This window comes from Eptatretus burgeri, chromosome 10 (genome assembly GCF_056783735.1).
Source record: "Eptatretus burgeri isolate ZD-2024b chromosome 10, Ebu_testis_v1, whole genome shotgun sequence".
Classification (NCBI taxonomy): domain Eukaryota; kingdom Metazoa; phylum Chordata; class Myxini; order Myxiniformes; family Myxinidae; genus Eptatretus; species Eptatretus burgeri.
This window is the reverse complement of record NC_140970.1, coordinates 72,280,949-72,297,454: the sequence shown is the minus strand read 5'-3', so window position 1 is coordinate 72,297,454 and position 16,506 is coordinate 72,280,949. Positions and strand designations below refer to the sequence as shown.

General features: G+C 42.2%; 1 protein-coding gene across 12 annotated transcripts in view; it reads right to left on the bottom strand.

The window, feature by feature from the left end:
- Positions 1-776: 776 nt before the first annotated feature.
- The window catches only part of LOC147018853 (CCR4-NOT transcription complex subunit 6-like), a 134,214-nt gene continuing 118,484 nt past the window's right edge, over positions 777-16,506 (bottom strand). For all 12 annotated transcript variants that reach the window (XM_085898941.1, XM_085898940.1, XM_085898943.1 and 9 more), the window contains 3 exons: positions 8,265-8,510; positions 7,943-8,142; positions 777-6,112 (listed from right to left, as the gene is read on the bottom strand). In XM_085898941.1, the coding sequence (XP_085755067.1) occupies positions 5,888-6,112; positions 7,943-8,142; positions 8,265-8,510 (671 nt within the window). In that variant the 3' untranslated portion in view covers positions 777-5,887. The remainder of the gene's footprint in view (positions 6,113-7,942; positions 8,143-8,264; positions 8,511-16,506) is intronic.

The following is a 16,506-nucleotide window of genomic DNA, read 5'->3' as shown; positions in this document are numbered from 1 at the left end:
TGTGTGTGTTGGTGTTTGTCTTGGTATAAATGAAGCCAACACGAGGCATGATGTGAATGGATTAAGCCAAAAAAAAGCCCCGTGCTGCATATGGATGACGATGACAACTGTCAGTTTAAACCTTTCGCTCGAATTGTCTGCCGACACAAAACGACAGCAGTCTCACCAAAAGTCGTATTCCTGAATGTGGCCTAGCACTTGATCTTTTACATCGCTGCTAAATTCTGCAATACGGCAGCCGCTACGAGGTTGAGTGGGCAATCAATATTGCGCCAGTGATTTGATAGAGTGTGTTGACTCCAGAGGGGGTGGAGAGGTTGTGGCACCCTGAATGCTGTGGCTACATCTGAGATAAGTCACTTCGTTTTAGTGGAGGGATCATAAGCAGTTTATGAGCCATCCTTTACACCAGATCAGAGCAGCTTAAACATCACAGGGCAATTTTAAAACCTCCAACTTCATCCAGGTAGAGGGTTAATATTGAAAGAGGCCTCAAAGTAAACTTTTATTTGTTTGTGTTCTTCGTTTCAATCTCTGCACAGAAGCTTAATGCAAAATAACAAGTCCTTAAATCTGTGCATGTCCATGGTAGACCATTAAACTTACGTTCATCAAATAAAATCCCTGGTCACAATTACAAGAGCCGATCACTCCGCTAACCTTTATGTTTGGATCACACTGAAATATTTTGGACCCTTGAGGTTGAGACCACCCCCTTTTTTATCTCCAAGCTCATGACAGTTTGCAAAACAAACAAAAACAAGAGGCACAAGACGTTTTGAAAACTTCATTTAATTCACCAATCTGGATAAAATAACAAACATGCAATATTCAAATGGTTCCTTCGATGTACAAATATATTCATCCACATCTCACACGGACGCTTCCACCTGCACTCCAAAAAAGGTACAGTCTTTTGCACAAAGTAGTTTCCAATTTGGTTTCCTACATTTTTCATTCCTGCTGCACATTTTATACAGCTTCCACACGCGGGTCATTCGTGCAGAGCGACAATTCCTAGATGGACACGGACAACCTGATTGGAAAGATTAAGGTCACTTTGATAATTTGACTTGCATAAGAAAACGGAACATTAATTTCACTTATTCCAAAAATTTACAGAACGTAAAATGCAAGTCGGTCTCGTCTCTGCCAAATTCAAGGCGGACGTTAATACTTCAAATGAATATGTGAGGGCATTTTAAATAGGTCATTATGGTGAAAGCAATAAATGCACAAAATTTTCCTGAATTGGTCCAGGGCTTACCAGTTGTTTATCGTTCATGGCAAAACCACAATACTATCCCCTCCACACACACAAAAAAGTATAAAAATACAAAATACATAACATTTACAAATGTCTTTTTCACCATAAAATCAAATTACAACCAATAATTTTTGGTGGTAACATGAAAATAAGACATTTGGTGGGAGTTTTGTTTTTTACCATTGCCAGAGAGTGCGAGGAAACATCTATTAGTACAAGAAACACTTTATTCTCAGAGAAGAGAGACAGGTAAAAATGTACAAGGCAGATATTTGGAAAAAGTGAAAACTATGTCATAAGAAATGCAGATCTATGTTGGTTTACGCTCGAAGAATGTGGTTGTACATGAGTCTTTAAAAATAAAAAGGCGGAGAACAAAAGAGCAGTTGGGGATGGTGAGGGTGCGGATTAGAACAGGTTTACCGTTCTACTCCAGCTCGAATATATAAAAAAACAAATTTTTTTCCAAAAGAAGAAATTAAAAGTCTATCAAAATACATTTCTCTTTACAGAAATAGTAACAAAAAGTACAACTTTCATCAGATGAAAAAAAAAGAAGAAAGAAACAAAACAATACAAAATGGATTCAGATGATGAAGGGGGATAAAGTTATTGCAATGATTTAGCTTGTCCCATTTACCAATTCGCTGGTGGATATTGCACCAAAATCCAGAGCTTGTTCTCTCAAAACGAAAGAAAACCTTGCAGACAATTCACACAAGTTTAAAAACACACGAAAACCCACATTCCCTTTAAAAGGCCGAAAGATTGGCACAAACAAAACTTTCTTGCAGCCAAGTTGAAGAAAAAAAAAATTAAAAAAAAAACCTCCCTGCCATTGGTCCTATACATTATTGGAGCACAGGAAAACAATCCTACAAAGAAAGAATGCTCCCTAACACACCCTCCTCCCTCGACAATGAAATCAGCAGGACAACTCACCATTCCGATTTTGACATCCCGACCAGCAGGACGACGATAAACCTCCGACTAAACAAAACCACATTCACCTCCAGGCAGGCACAACCGGCAAGGAAGATGTATTTTGCACAAGTGCCAGGATAAAGCTTAGGTTGAACATGTAACTTTCCAATCTCAAACTAAAACTGCCAAAACCCAATTACCACCAACATCCAAAAAAACTAACAGCAGGTACAAAGGAATATAAAAAGGGAAGAGGGACATGGGGGAGTTGAGGGGGTGGCGGTGGGGGACTCAAGTAACTCAGCGTGAACCCGCCAATATTACATGTCATTCCTTCTCAAGGAAATAAAGTGTTTCTCTATAAAATGTGGATGGGGAGGGTGTATTTACAAGAGAGATCTGGAGTATACAAGGAAGAAGTCTATGGTATCCTATCCCTCAAGAGAAAACCTTCCGAGAAGCCAAGCTGGACCAGCAAACTTTCAATTGCTGTCTGCATTACGTGGGCTGGCACAGGGGCCGGTGGTGAAGGAAAAGGAAAAGGAAAAGGAAAAGGAAAAGGAAAAGAAAAAAATAATCAAAAATAAAAACTTGTACAAGCCATCGCCGTGTCCCACTGACAAATGCAAAAATAATGTCGACAAAACTAACTAGCTGTTGAGGAGTCAAAGTTTCGAGCTACCTGAATAACCAACTTACTGCTTGCTTCAGCTTCACTTTAGGATCTTTTCTACATTCTTGAAGCATACATCCTTTTTTATTTATTATGTCAAAACGTTGGAAAAAAAAAACAAATCGCATCCCCAATTTTAAAATAAAAAAATCCAAATGCCAATGGAAAAAAAGAGGAAGCAAATGACCAGACCCAAGCAGCAGTAGTGGTGAAGCAGCAATCTGTCCACAGTCGACACAAAAGCAAAATAATGTGAAAGCAAAGCTTCATGGACTTGGAAGTGATAAAAAAATTTTAGCGAGGTTTAAAAAAACAAAGAAAACATACAAAAAAAAAAAAACTCAGACACAGATAGACTCAGAAACGAATCAATACATTTATGATGACCATTCCAAGCAGCACCAAATACAATAGTTTTTTTTGTTTGTTTTAAAACATTACACAACAAAGGAAAATACGAGAGAGTTTCAAATTGGCAAAGCGTCCATGAAGCTCTAAGCCTTCGAGCAGCACTTAGTTTTGGTGAGACCTGCGGTATGGACTCGGCCTCACGAGAAGCCAATAACCGGCTTAAAAACATCACGCTGGCTCTCTTTTGTTGTCCCTATTCTGTTGGCAAACAAAATTGTCTCCACAAAACATGTTACAAGGGGGTTGAGGGAAATGAAACTTATTTTCCTTTAATCAACTGGAAAAGTAGCGGATCCCCTCCAAAGTCTCACCCCTCCTCCCACCATGATCCCATCCCCCCTCCCCCCACCCCCAAAGAAAAAATAAAGGAAAGCCAGAAACATTCTGACAATAAAGCGCCAAACCCCTAGCAGCATCAATGCACAATTTTATTTGCCAATTTGGTATGACTATCATTGCTCACACATGACCTTAGAATATTTTAAAAAGAAAAAATGTTTTTTAGCCACTACCTTGCTCTGTCACATACATAGTGCATATGTGCAACAGAAAGCTTTGGGATGTTTCAACAATGCCCTCAAAACTAACATTTAAATTTCGACATTACCATCGCAATTTTAAATATCGAACTGAAAAAATAAAAATAGTTAGCTAAAACATCACATTCCTCATCTATTTTACGACACTTTCAGTAGAAATTCCCAGTCATATATGATGGGCAGCTGCCGATAAACACTCATAACAGGGAATTACAAAAAAAATATAAAAATAAAAGACCCAATGTCAAAGGATAGTTTGACATACATTATAAACATGGGTTTGGATATAATAGACAAGATAGAGTGAAGGATGAGGGGGAAGTAGGAGAGAAAAGTGACTGCAGTCCAAGGTCATGAGGCCACTCGCTTTTAAATAAAAAGTTTGTTGAAAGTTCAGAAAAACTTTGCACTGCTATCACAGTAAGCCGATCAAAATAAAAATAAACAAACTGGCATTATGTTGCTTGCATAATTTATTTTCTTTTAAAATGTCAAAGACATTTGAAAAAATACAATTTTTAAAAAAGGATAAAGAGTATACATTTTAAGTGAAACGGTGGCATCAAAGTGGTGCGCTTTGAAAACATACATTGCCGGGACACAATTTTGTTTGCTTAACCTACAGTCCAAGATCAAAACGGAAAGAATGTGCAACTTAAAACATGGTTTCCAGACAAGTGCATTCATTTGACCAGCAGAAATGTGCAAACCTGCTTATCCTGGCAGCAGGGTATCTAGGAACTTTTGTTTTTTTTTCAGGCAGCAAGTAAAGGCGAGTGCTGTGTACAGTCAGAGAGTTGAAATTGCACATACCTGTTGGGTTCAAAAAAGCACAAGCCACCCAGCTAAAAGGCAAAATTGCCATGTACTGCAGCCTACAATCCCACTTTTCCTGTTTCCCTGCAAAATTGCTGGTTTATAGCACGCTGGAGGCCGAAAATGGTGCAGAAAGAGGCATGTGAACCCACAACAAAAATGATTAAAAAAAAAAAAGAAGAGAGAAATGACAAAAAAGAAAACTAAACAAACAACCGCCTGGGAGACGCATCATAAAGTCTCGGCCCAGGTCCCACAAAACGGTCCCCAAGACAGTCAGAAACACGAGTGAAAAAAAGGAACAGAAAAATAAAATGGACTTGTGTAAAAAAGAAAAAGAAAAAAAAGAAGAGGCTAATTTACAAGTCAAGTGGAGAGAGGTAGAGACAGCGATGGAGAGATGATGATAGAGAAAGAGATAAATTTGTTTTATGCGTACGTGCTTGCTGTGGTGGAAAGGCTGTCATTTGGATTGCAGGCTGGCTGCGGTTGTCCGACACACGAGCTGGCCTGTGTGCAGACTGAAGATTAGCCCAATGTTGCCTGCCAGTCTAGTCTCCATTTTAATCTGTTCTTGTGGGAGCTTGTGCTGGTTCTGTCCTACACGCAGCTTGTGGTGCATGGCACTAACTGCCATATGAATTAAAAAGATTGGAAATATATTCAGCTGAAGGTGATGTTTTCATCAAAAAAGTAGTTTGTATTCTTCTAGTCTTTAAAAAACCTCACATTCAGAAAAATGTTACCCTGAGTCTATTACATGTTTACATGGAAAACACCAGCATGAAAACATCTCTGCTCCACATGGAAACAAATGGACTGCAGCAAAGTACACACGCTTGTACAAGGTAGGTGGAATCAACAGAGCATGAGTAATGACATTGTGGATGTAAAACATGAAGCACCGGAACGCCACAACTTTGATTTCCGCTCTCCTGAAAAACCCACATATCCTAACTCTTAAGGAACAGAACAGATTTATCAAAAAGGACAAAATCAAACCAAAACATGACTATAGGTACACGCCACAATAATTCCTTGGGAAGATCTCTGCAAAACTCGACACTTTTACGTCCACAAAGCTGGCAGGACAGGCAAGCCCAGTGTCTTGCAGTTATTCAGGTGCTCGTCAGGAGGAGCTGGGCAAGGATGTTGGTGGCTAAGCGTGGCAGTGAAGACTTGCAGACAGGAGGAAGAGAAGAAGAGGCCAGGAGAGCGGCGGAGGTAAAGGAAATGGCGTGCCGGCATGTTGCTCCATTACCTTCGCCCGGGCAGGTGTATGCCGTTCGGGAGAGCGGCTGGCAAAAAGGTGGAGCTGGGCAACAGCTCGAGTTCAACTAGCAGCGAAAAGTGGTCGGAGGGGATGTGTGGGTGAGGGCATCCCGTGATGCTGTTCTCGTCCAGCCAATGTGGATCCAAAGGGCCTAGCAAGCCTAACAGACCAATGTGTGGCTTTGAAAAAAAGATGTAGTCTATCATGCCCTGCAAATGTAGATTGAAGCACGAGGGGGGGGGGGGAAGAAGATTATAAAAATAAGATAGTCGTGTGGTTGGTTACTCAAGCATGCGATAAAAAATTATGTGGCTTCATTTGTAGTTCACAAGAAAATTTTAAAAGGGGTTGGGCAAGCATCTGAAATATTTGTCTTAAATTGTTCAACATCCCCTACGATTCACAAAAAACTCTGCGATCAATTTTTATTCCCCTCACATTGTAAAATTATTTTAAAGTTACCTATGAACACTCCAAGCACAAGAACAAGAAATACTCTTAGAGGTGAAATAATTATTTGCGTGAGAGTCAAAAATAAAGTTGTTCGGCTGCCCTCAGAGAAAAGGAGTTTGGATAGAGATGTACAAAAATCGCCTATGCTCTGAAAGTACCTGAATACCTTTTACTTTATACCACTTAACTATTCACAAATGAGTACCCGAAAAAATGGCATCCGGCTTAACATACCCTCCCAAAGCACGACATACTCGAGAACACAAGCACCTTGTCTGGTGAATGTCTGGATGAGACATACAGCGAAAGCTTTTATCAGAAACCAAAACCAGACTACATATCTCAAAACAAGTATGCCACCTTGTACCGTATGTATGCCACAAGTATGCCACCTGAGATATCTTCAATCGTAGTGAGCCAAACAGGATAATTTTAAAATAACTTTTCAGGAAAAGTATAATACTTTGGTTATCTTTAGAACCACCACCAAAGGTGGACGGAGGTCATGTTCACTTCTGCCACCGAAGATGGATGGAGGTTATGTTTTCACCCGTTTGTCTGTTTATCTGTCTGTGAGCAGGATATCTCAAAAAGTTATGAACAGATTCAGATGAAACTTGGTGGACAGATTAGGTGTGGAACAAAGAGAAATCTATTCGATTTCGGCGAAGATCCGAATCCGGATAAGAGTTTTTTTGTGTTTTTTTAAGTGATTTTTCATAATTGAGAGATAGTGCTAAAAACGATATATAGCATGATATTTCAAACCGTTGTGGATGTGCTATGCCAAAACTTCACAGAAGAGTTGGATCGGTAACAAGAACAAGCCAATTACATTTTGGTTCAGATCCGGATGCAGATCCACCCTCTCAGTGGGGGATACAAAACTTAAACTATTCAGTGTTCAGCCTGGCACAGTTATGCACTCTACCGATTGCTGTTCTAGTTGCCAATGCAACCATCTTTTAAATGAAAATGAAATAGTATCTCTCTCTCCATCACTCTTGTCAGGAAACTGCATCGATTAACACACCTTGTGAAAGACCACATTCGCACCTCGCTTGGTAGATTACTTTTGGCAGCGGTGCCAGTCAGTATACCTGCAGTCTCTTGCAGCATTGTTTATTAAACAAAGTTTTTGTTTTACAATCCCCTCAAAGTAAGTGCTGCATCATTAACCTAATGTGATGCAAGATTTCCATGTTGTGATCATAATCGCTCCCCACAAACATACCCATGATGTTCTTTGGCAAAACGACATGTCTTGCACACCAACCAGTTGCTGTATCATAAAGTCATGTGCTGTAGTTTTAAGGCAATCTGTAGGCCTGGAGTTGGCTTAACAGTTAAGGTGGCTGACTTAAGATCCTAGGGTCTTGTGTTTAAGCCCCTGTCAGGCCATTGAATTAACACCAGGTAGGGTTGACTCAGCCAGTCATCCTTCCGAGGCCAGCAAAATGAGTACCAGCGTGCTGGTAACAGGGCATTGCATTTGCACAGCCACACCCCAGAAAATGATGCAGCCAAGCAGCCACAGGCTGCATACAAATAAGGCAGTACCACAGCAAAAAAAACTTTTAACATACCTTAAAGTCGTAAGTGTAGTTTGTGTACGGCATAATGTCACTCTCATAGGCACTGTTTAACTTGAAAGGGTGCGTGATGAAACCACCGGGGGCGCCCTTGCCGTTGCAGCTGAAATTTGTCAAACACTTGTTGTACGCAAGCTCCTTAAGATCTTTGTGGTTTTCTGACACTCCACCAGCACTCAGGTACTCAACCACACCTACAAAAGGAAGCTTGAATGAGTATGAAAAGCACAAATATCATATCGGAAAGCTCTGACTGTCATTACAACTTGACACTCAACTTGCGCATGATGCCACACCACCAGAACTTGTGACATACCTGAGTCTGGCAGTGAGTTAAGATCAGCACAAAGCACCAGAGGTATGTGGCTTGAATCAATCTGTTGTTGTAGTCCTGCCACACGGCAAAGACTCCGCGCAGCCTCCTCGGCAAAGGTCTTGAGCTCGGAAAGAAACATCATGGTCTGGATGAGTTTCACGTCTGAAAATTCTGGGTCCCAGTGTATGTGGGCGTTTGCCACCAGCAACGTTTGCCTGCCTTCAGGACCAGTCACAAGAGGCATGCCTGTCACAAGGAGGAGGAAGGAGTGAGGTGGGAAAGAAAAGTCTATTTTAAAAAGCCACTTAAGCAGCTCTGAAAATTTGTGGAGAATAAGAGAATCATCTTGAACAATTTGCAAGTTATAACGAGAAAGCAGCTCAAAATTCAAAATGCGTCCGCTTTGTACTCAAACTAAACTTGACTTGACTAAAAAAACTTGACGAAAATAACAGCCAAAACAAAACAAAGCAAAATTAAATTTATTAATTATAGTGTTCTCCATCGACTCATAATAAAGGTTTGTTGAAAATTTGATAAAACCTCAAATGGTAAAGAAGTTGTGGCCAGAACAGACACAATGAAGCTCAAATAAATAAAGAAACACAAAAGCGATTTAGAAAAAACACCCGGCCGTTCTGCGCAGTGCAGCAGCAGACAAGGTCTATTTCTACCCACTGTGACTTTGCCATTTTTACCCAATTATTAATTGATATTCTCACAATAAAAGTTTGTTGGTGTTACCATTTCAACTTTTGTCATCAAATTTTTTAACACGCACTGCATGCTGCTTCCTTGCTTAACGCTTAGCATTTAAAAGGCTTCTCCATATACTCCAGAGCATGAACAATCCCCATCGGTTGGCATCCATGTGGACGAAGAAATTCCTTACTGAGTGTGGTGAGAAAAGCGGTGCAATTGTTGTGACGTTGCTGGTTCCTGGTTAACAACAACAAAAAAATGATGGCACTTCCTCAAATCGGACAAAACATAATCTCATAGTGAGGCAGAGATCTGCACCAGGGTGAGAAGCAGCAGAGGTGTTAGCTGCCCGCACAACCACCAAAGGGAATGCTCCAGATGAGAGGCTCAAGTAAAGAAAGCAGGAGCTTATCGGGAAAATAAGGTATCCTTTATTGCAAAATACATTCCATGCAAGAAGCTTGGAGGATGAAAGGGAAGGCAAAAAGATTATTGGACCAACTAAAGCAAACAAAATTGGCTGGCAGGACAGAGACGACAACATTCTATAAACTAGAAGGGCACTCGGTAGAGCGCATACCTCCGCCAAGTAATTCCTGATCCATGAGAACATATCAGGCCCAATACATTTTTGAAATATCATACTATATATCGTTTTTGGCCCCATCTCTCAATGGTGAAGAATCACTTCAAAAAATAAATAATTGTCATATCCAGATCTGGATTTGGATCTTCACCAAAATCGAATTAATTCTTCCTTGTCACACACCCAATGTGTCCACCAAGTTTCATCCAAATCCGTGCACAACTTTTTACGATATCATGCTATATATGTAATTTTTGGCCCTATTTCTCAATGGTGAAGAATCACTTTTTTAAATTCTAGTATTCGGATCTGGATCCGGATCCGAATCTTCACCAAAATCTAATCAGTTTGTCCTTGTCACACACCCAACCTGCCCACCAAATTTCATCCGAATCTGTCAACAGCTTTTTGAGATATCCTGCACACAGACAGACAGAGAGGGGTGAAAACATCGCCTCCTTCACCTTCGGTGGCGGAGGTAATTAGAAAGAGTGGCCTTGACGATCCACAAATATCTAACTAAATATACTGTTGTGGTTTTGGAACACCCCGGAGAGTTACATCCAACATAAAGTAACCCTGGAGTTGAGATATATCCTTAATATTTTGTTTCATTAGATTACCTCTCCCCTCGTATCAGTGGAAGGGAAAGATGCATTGTGAATGTAGTTAGAACTATCCCCATTGTTCTCTTCCTCATTCTCCAACTCCATACCAAGACCTCATTCTAACACGCCAATTTTCAAATTCCATCCTTTACTCTAATCTCAAGCTACTTGTCTAACATAAATCCAATTCACCAGCACTTCAACCGTCAAAGTGGCATTCCAGTGCATGGATCGCATAAGCGAGGTTACAATCACAGCGAGTGGGTATTTGAGTAGGTGTCGGACTCACTGTCCTCATTGTTTCACCAAACAAACCAGCAGCCCTGCCCATCACGCTTCGGGGATGAATCACAACATTTGGATCACAGCACGCAAGCCAATCAGCGTGCTGGGATGCCAAAAAGCGGACGTGATTGGTGAGAGAGGTGAAGGCAATAAGATCCCCGGCAGCGCAGGTTGTAACGCGTTAGCTCTGAACGAGAGTTTGAGTGAAAGTTCTCATTCTAATAGAGTTGGAGTTTACTTCTGAGCGCGAGGAGAGTTGAGGGAGTTAAATTGAGTCCAGAGAAAGGCAGTTCCGAGCATCATTCCTGCAGCCGCATACACTACACACCTCTCAATCACCCACACCATATATGGTGTATGTGGGCATTTTCCACCAACAGTGTTTGCCTGCCTTCAGGACCAGTTACAAGAGGCATGCCTGTCACAATGAGGAGGAAGGAGTGAGGTGGGAAGAAAAAGTCAACAATGGCTTAAATTTTTTAAAAAGCTACTTAAGCAGCCCTGGGAAGCTGTGGAGAGGAAGATAATTAACTTGAACTGCAAGTTAAAACAAGAAAGTACCTCAAAATGCAAAGCATTTTCCACCACCATGGAAACGGAGGCCAATGACGCAGTGAGAGCAACTGAAAAAGCATACCGGGCAAATGCAGCAATTCAGGAGGAAACCAAAGCCCAAAGCTCATGAAGAAAATCCAAAAAAAACATTTGTGCAATCGATGACAAAGACTTGGAGGTAATCCATCGAGTATCCATTGGGACCATGCTCTGTGCAGAGCGTTAGTGCTGCTTCAGCAGTCTCCTTGGCTATTGGACACAATCCTGGATGGGTCGCCACTCTGAAACAGTATACCAGCAAGCTGGTACTCATTTTGCCGACCTCGGAAGGATGAGAGGCAGAGTCAATCCCACCTGGTATTAATTCAACAGCAGAGTGGGATTTGAACTCAGGATCCTAGGATCCCAACCCACCACCCTAAAGAGATGTAATGGATGCTGAAAGCAAACTAAAAATAGGAATGAAAGCAAGCAAGATAAAGAGTGATAATTGCTTTGAAATACATGTCCCCAACTGATGTGATATTTCTGAATTCGAAAAAGGGCAGAGCTGAAAAATTGATGAAATGCCCTGAAACTCAAACTTGTTCTGTAACTTATCATAATGAAGTCATGTACCAAGTTTCAGTTGAAAATGCTAAAAGGGTATGGCAAAGGTCTGGGAAAACACAGATGGGACAGATGGATGGACAGATAGAGAGAAAACCTAGTCCAAAACCTAGTCCTAGTCCTAGTAGTCCAGCAGCATAGTCTGATATTTCAGATCAATTGTTCAAATTTGCATAAAAGCACCAAAATTGGTACACATGTAGAACTAGAGGGGGAGCAATCGGGAGAGTGCAAAAGTTCCGCCGCCAATACTGCTGGGTCACTCAAGTGAACCTTATATCTTATTCATGAAATATGTCAACAGTGCTGACATAGTTCTTTTCTCCATTTTTTTTTTTTGGGGGGGGGGGGTTGGAAATTACTTAAAACATGTAAAAATGCAAAAAAAAAACGAAATTTTGTTGAAAAAAAAGTTGCAAAATTTTTTTTTTTCTCTAACAATTTTTTTTTGGGGGGGGTTGGAAATCACTTAAAACATGTAGGAATGCAAAAAAAAATTCTTTTCTTTTTTTTTGGGGGGGTTGGAAATCACTTAAAATATGTAGAAATGCAAAAAAAAAAAATTTTCTCTATTTTTGGGGGGGGGGGGGTAAAAAAAAAAATTGGGGGGGATTGGAAATCACTTAAAACATGTAGAAATGCAAAAAAAAAAATTTTCTCTAACAATTTTTTTTTGGGGGGGGGGGGGGCCAAGTCCAAAATTTAATGGCATGATCCTTGAACCATACCTAACCCCCCCCAACAAGTTTCGTCGAAATCCGTCGAGGAGTTTTTCCGTAATACTGTTCACAAACAAACAAACAAACAAACAGAAAGGGGTGAAAACAGTAACCTCCATCCATCTTCGAAGATGGCGGAGGTTAATAATTTATTCCGAACAATTCTAGATATGGAGCCACCCGAGATTGTGCCCTGGTCAGCTTCGGTGACCATTTTCCAAAATGGCCGCCATTCTACTTTAGTGAAATTGGCTATATGCTCTTATTTTCTTATTGTATTGGTGGTAGATATAAGGAAAGTGTAAAATTCAGTATATTGACCATGAAAAGGTGTATTCAAATATTATGAGCCAGTATTTTCAGTAAAAAAGCCATTATTTGATTTGTAAATTGCTGCTCTCCTGAAACTTTTCACTGAAAAGTACCCATTATTGCCTGGAGAACAACAGTCAAATGATATTCATCACATTCAATGGGTTTGGAATCAACAAAAATTGCACTATAGATTACATACTTTATTTTGAAAAGGGAACTGATAATCGTGATAATGACAAACTCAGAAAATGTCGTCAAATTATTGCACACTTCACTTTGAAGTGGCTACAGTTTACTGTTTACCAGGACACATGGTACACGCATACATCAGTCGAGTACAATATGAGTTTCTGAGCTCAAGTGTACTGGCTCTGGATCAAGAAGTCAACACTTTTACAAGCAATGCGACTTTGCATTTGCACATTCTAAGCTAGGCCGATATCTCAGTCTGTGTCTACTGCGTCTGTCTACTGGCATTCTCCTTCACAAGCACACAGTCCAGTGCATTGCAGATTAGCCTTCTTGCATTTGCAGCGGTTTCTACAGCCTTTTTTGCAGCCGCCCGACACCAGCTCGAAGCAGCTTTTTGAAGCCTCAGGGAGTGTGGTCCAGAGCGGTTCGTAGGACCCATCCTGTTTGCCGCCAGCCCCAGCTTGTTGGTAATGGAAGCACCGGTTGAGGGACCAAGACCTGCCCCCAGACATAGCCACCCTGGAAGACTGATCTCTTCACATGCTGTTCCAAAGCATCGTAGGTATGTGGGATGCACTGGACGGAGTTCCTCTTGGCGAAGAGTTTCTTTCTGGCCTCGTTAACGTCCGTATATGGACTGGTGCGGTCATAGAGGAGCACCACAAACCTTTCAATGGAGTGCATTGTGTCATCCTGGATGTTGACTGGCGTGGTGGTCAGGGTCACAAGAGAATCTGTCAGTTCTGGAAGCGAGTTCCATGTGGCCCAGGCAGATTTCTTCCCATGCCACCTCGGGTCGGGCGACCATCCAGCGCCTCAGAGCACTGGGATTGTCCGTCAGGCCAACGGCACCTCCGTCACCCTTGACACGGGCATTGTTTTGTTCATGCGCTTGGTCAAGAGGAATTGCTGAGAATGCCCTATTGGTCTTTTGCACTGTGAGGTTGCCTGCCTTGAACTCATTGTAGATCATTGTAAACCTACAAGTAGAATAACAATGACAGATATCCCATGTTGTTAAAGTAGAATGGCAGCCATTTTGGAAAATGGCCGCCAAAGCTGACCATGGCAAAATCTCGAGTGGCTCCATATCCAGAATTGTTCAGAATACATTAGTCAACATATGTACCAATTTTGGTGCTTTTATGAAAAGTCGAACAAATGGTATGCTATGCTGCAGTACTATAATCCCCTCCGACGAAACTGGTTGGGGACTAAAAAATAAAAACTACGATAAAGTCAACAATGGGAGAAAGCAAAACCAGAGGTTTGAAAATAACCCAAAAAGATTCTACCACAAATGAAGGAAATAAAAGCAAGATGTATTGTCCCCCTGAGAAAGATAAAATTGAAAATTTTGAGAAAGGAATTCATGAAGACCCAAAAGAACACAAAAAGGAGGCAGAATGAATCAGAAACTTGGAAAATAAAAAGCAACATCGAAGCTTGATGCCCTCACTGACAATCTCCAGAGACATGACAGAAGTAAATGTACACGTTCAATTTCTTCATTTCATCTATATAATGCAGTTTTACTCAGTAATTTGTACTAATATTTGACTATTTCTTTGCAGAAACGAATTCCTGGGTCTTGTATGACAATTAACTATGCCTCAAACCCAGGGAGCACACAAACTTTCTGATTTTCAAAGAGGACGAATTGTTGGCCATTTGGAAAGTGGAGTCAGCTGGCACCAGATAGCTCAGAACCTTGGCATTCTGCTCGGTCAATTGGGTGAATGTGCAATTCACCAGCGAAGGCAAGGGATCCACAACTTCCCATTCTGGTAGATCTGGGCCCTCAAAAAGGTGTCTTCGAGCTGTCAAGCGGTCCATTGAGAAAACTTCGCGTTGCAAAGCAGCAGATGTTGCAAAGGAGGTGCAAGTTAGCTCAAGAACTGCTGTGTGGTACCTTCATCAACTGGGCTAGTATGGGAGAGCAGCTCTAAGAAAATCTTTTCTTAGACCAGCCAACATTCAAAAGGAGAAAAAAGTGGGCTGACGAGATGGCCAACAGACCATTGGAGTTTTGGCAAACTGTAATTTTTTCAGATGAGTCCCAATTTACTCAATTTTCTGACAGTGGACGCATATGGGTCTGGAGACATCCCAGTCAAGAGTTTTCTTTGAACCGATCACAGCCAACTGTCAAACACGGTGGTTTTTCAGTGATGGTGTGCAGAGCAATCTGGAGCACTGGTTGGTCAGAGCTTGTGGAATGTGTTGGCAACATCAACACTACAACACACATTTCTATCCTTGAGGATGGACATCTCCCTGTCTTCTCCACTGATAAGATGGTCAAAAACAACACTCTGTTGATGGAAGATGGAGCTCCATGCCACACTACAAAAAAGACCAAGGAATGGCAGGACAGAAATGGGATCAAGCGATTTCCATGGCCAAGTCAGTCTCCTAACATGAATCCCATTGAACACCTCTGGGCCATATTGGATCGAGCTGTGCGGAAAAAGTCCAGGAAACCAACATAATGGGCAGAATTGCTAACACGTTTGTGTGAAGCCTGGGCAGAAATCCCACAAGAGAAAATTTCAGAACTCGTAAGTTCTATGCCTGAAAGAGAAAAAGCGTTGAAATCTGCAAATGGCAAGTCCACCAAATACTGTTGTGGGGCAGATTTTCAGTGACGAGCACGACCGCTAGGTGGAGCAGTGGAGTCGGCTCCACCGAACACCCTGCATTTATAGGTCGTCACCCCGGATAACTCCTGAGCCGACAGGTCCCTTATCGGACTGAAGATCGCCAATAGGTCGACCACGTGGGATAGGATCAATTGCCAATTTCAATTTACCGAAATACCCACGTCGTCCAAACTACCGGGGAAATTCACCCTCAGCAGGATTTGCGCGATCCGGCCTGTTACCGAGGCAGATCCGAGCCGTACCCCGAGCGGAGAGTACCAGGATCCTGCCGGGCCGATTGCACGATTTCTGCAGCAATGAGGCCTCCCAGTTCCCGTGCGCAGGGGAGCAAACCAATGACAGAAAGGACAAGGACGAGCCGGGACATTAAACAAAAGGGGAATTTATTTACAATAATCGGGGAGACGAGGGAAGCATGGAAGGGCAGAGTTATCACGAATAAAAGCAAGGCAAATAATGTACAACAAAAAGCACTTAACAATTCTACTTAGGCAAGACAGGCCGGACACCCAAAAATAAAATGGACCCGCCGGGTCTTTATTCGGCTCTCCAGCTGAGGAGGATAGTTCGGCTAGGAGTCAGGACGGCTGGCTACCTGGGCGCGAGCGCGCGGCTGGTCGTCCACACCTTCTTGGAGCTCCAGTCGCCAAAAGCACAGACCAGGGCAGCTGAACCCAGAGGAGGCGAGACGAGGTGATCCCCCTTGATAAAAAAAATGGTCGATCGCTCACTGTAACGCGTCAGACGAGACACCTCCGAAGCGTGGGATGCAGTCCGCCACAAACCCAGGCAGACATGCTTCGAGACACACGGGACGCAATCTCCTCACACTGGTCCCGACAACCACACTTCTCCTCTTCAGGAGGGAGGGGCCTCTTCTCCTGGCCACTTGCCTCCTCATTGGTCGGACCCATCGCGCTATTCCCTGGCCGTTTCCCATTGGACAGGCCCACGGTAGGCGGGGCGACTCCCACTCTTCTGGGAGGAGTCCCAATCGGAGGCGTTTGT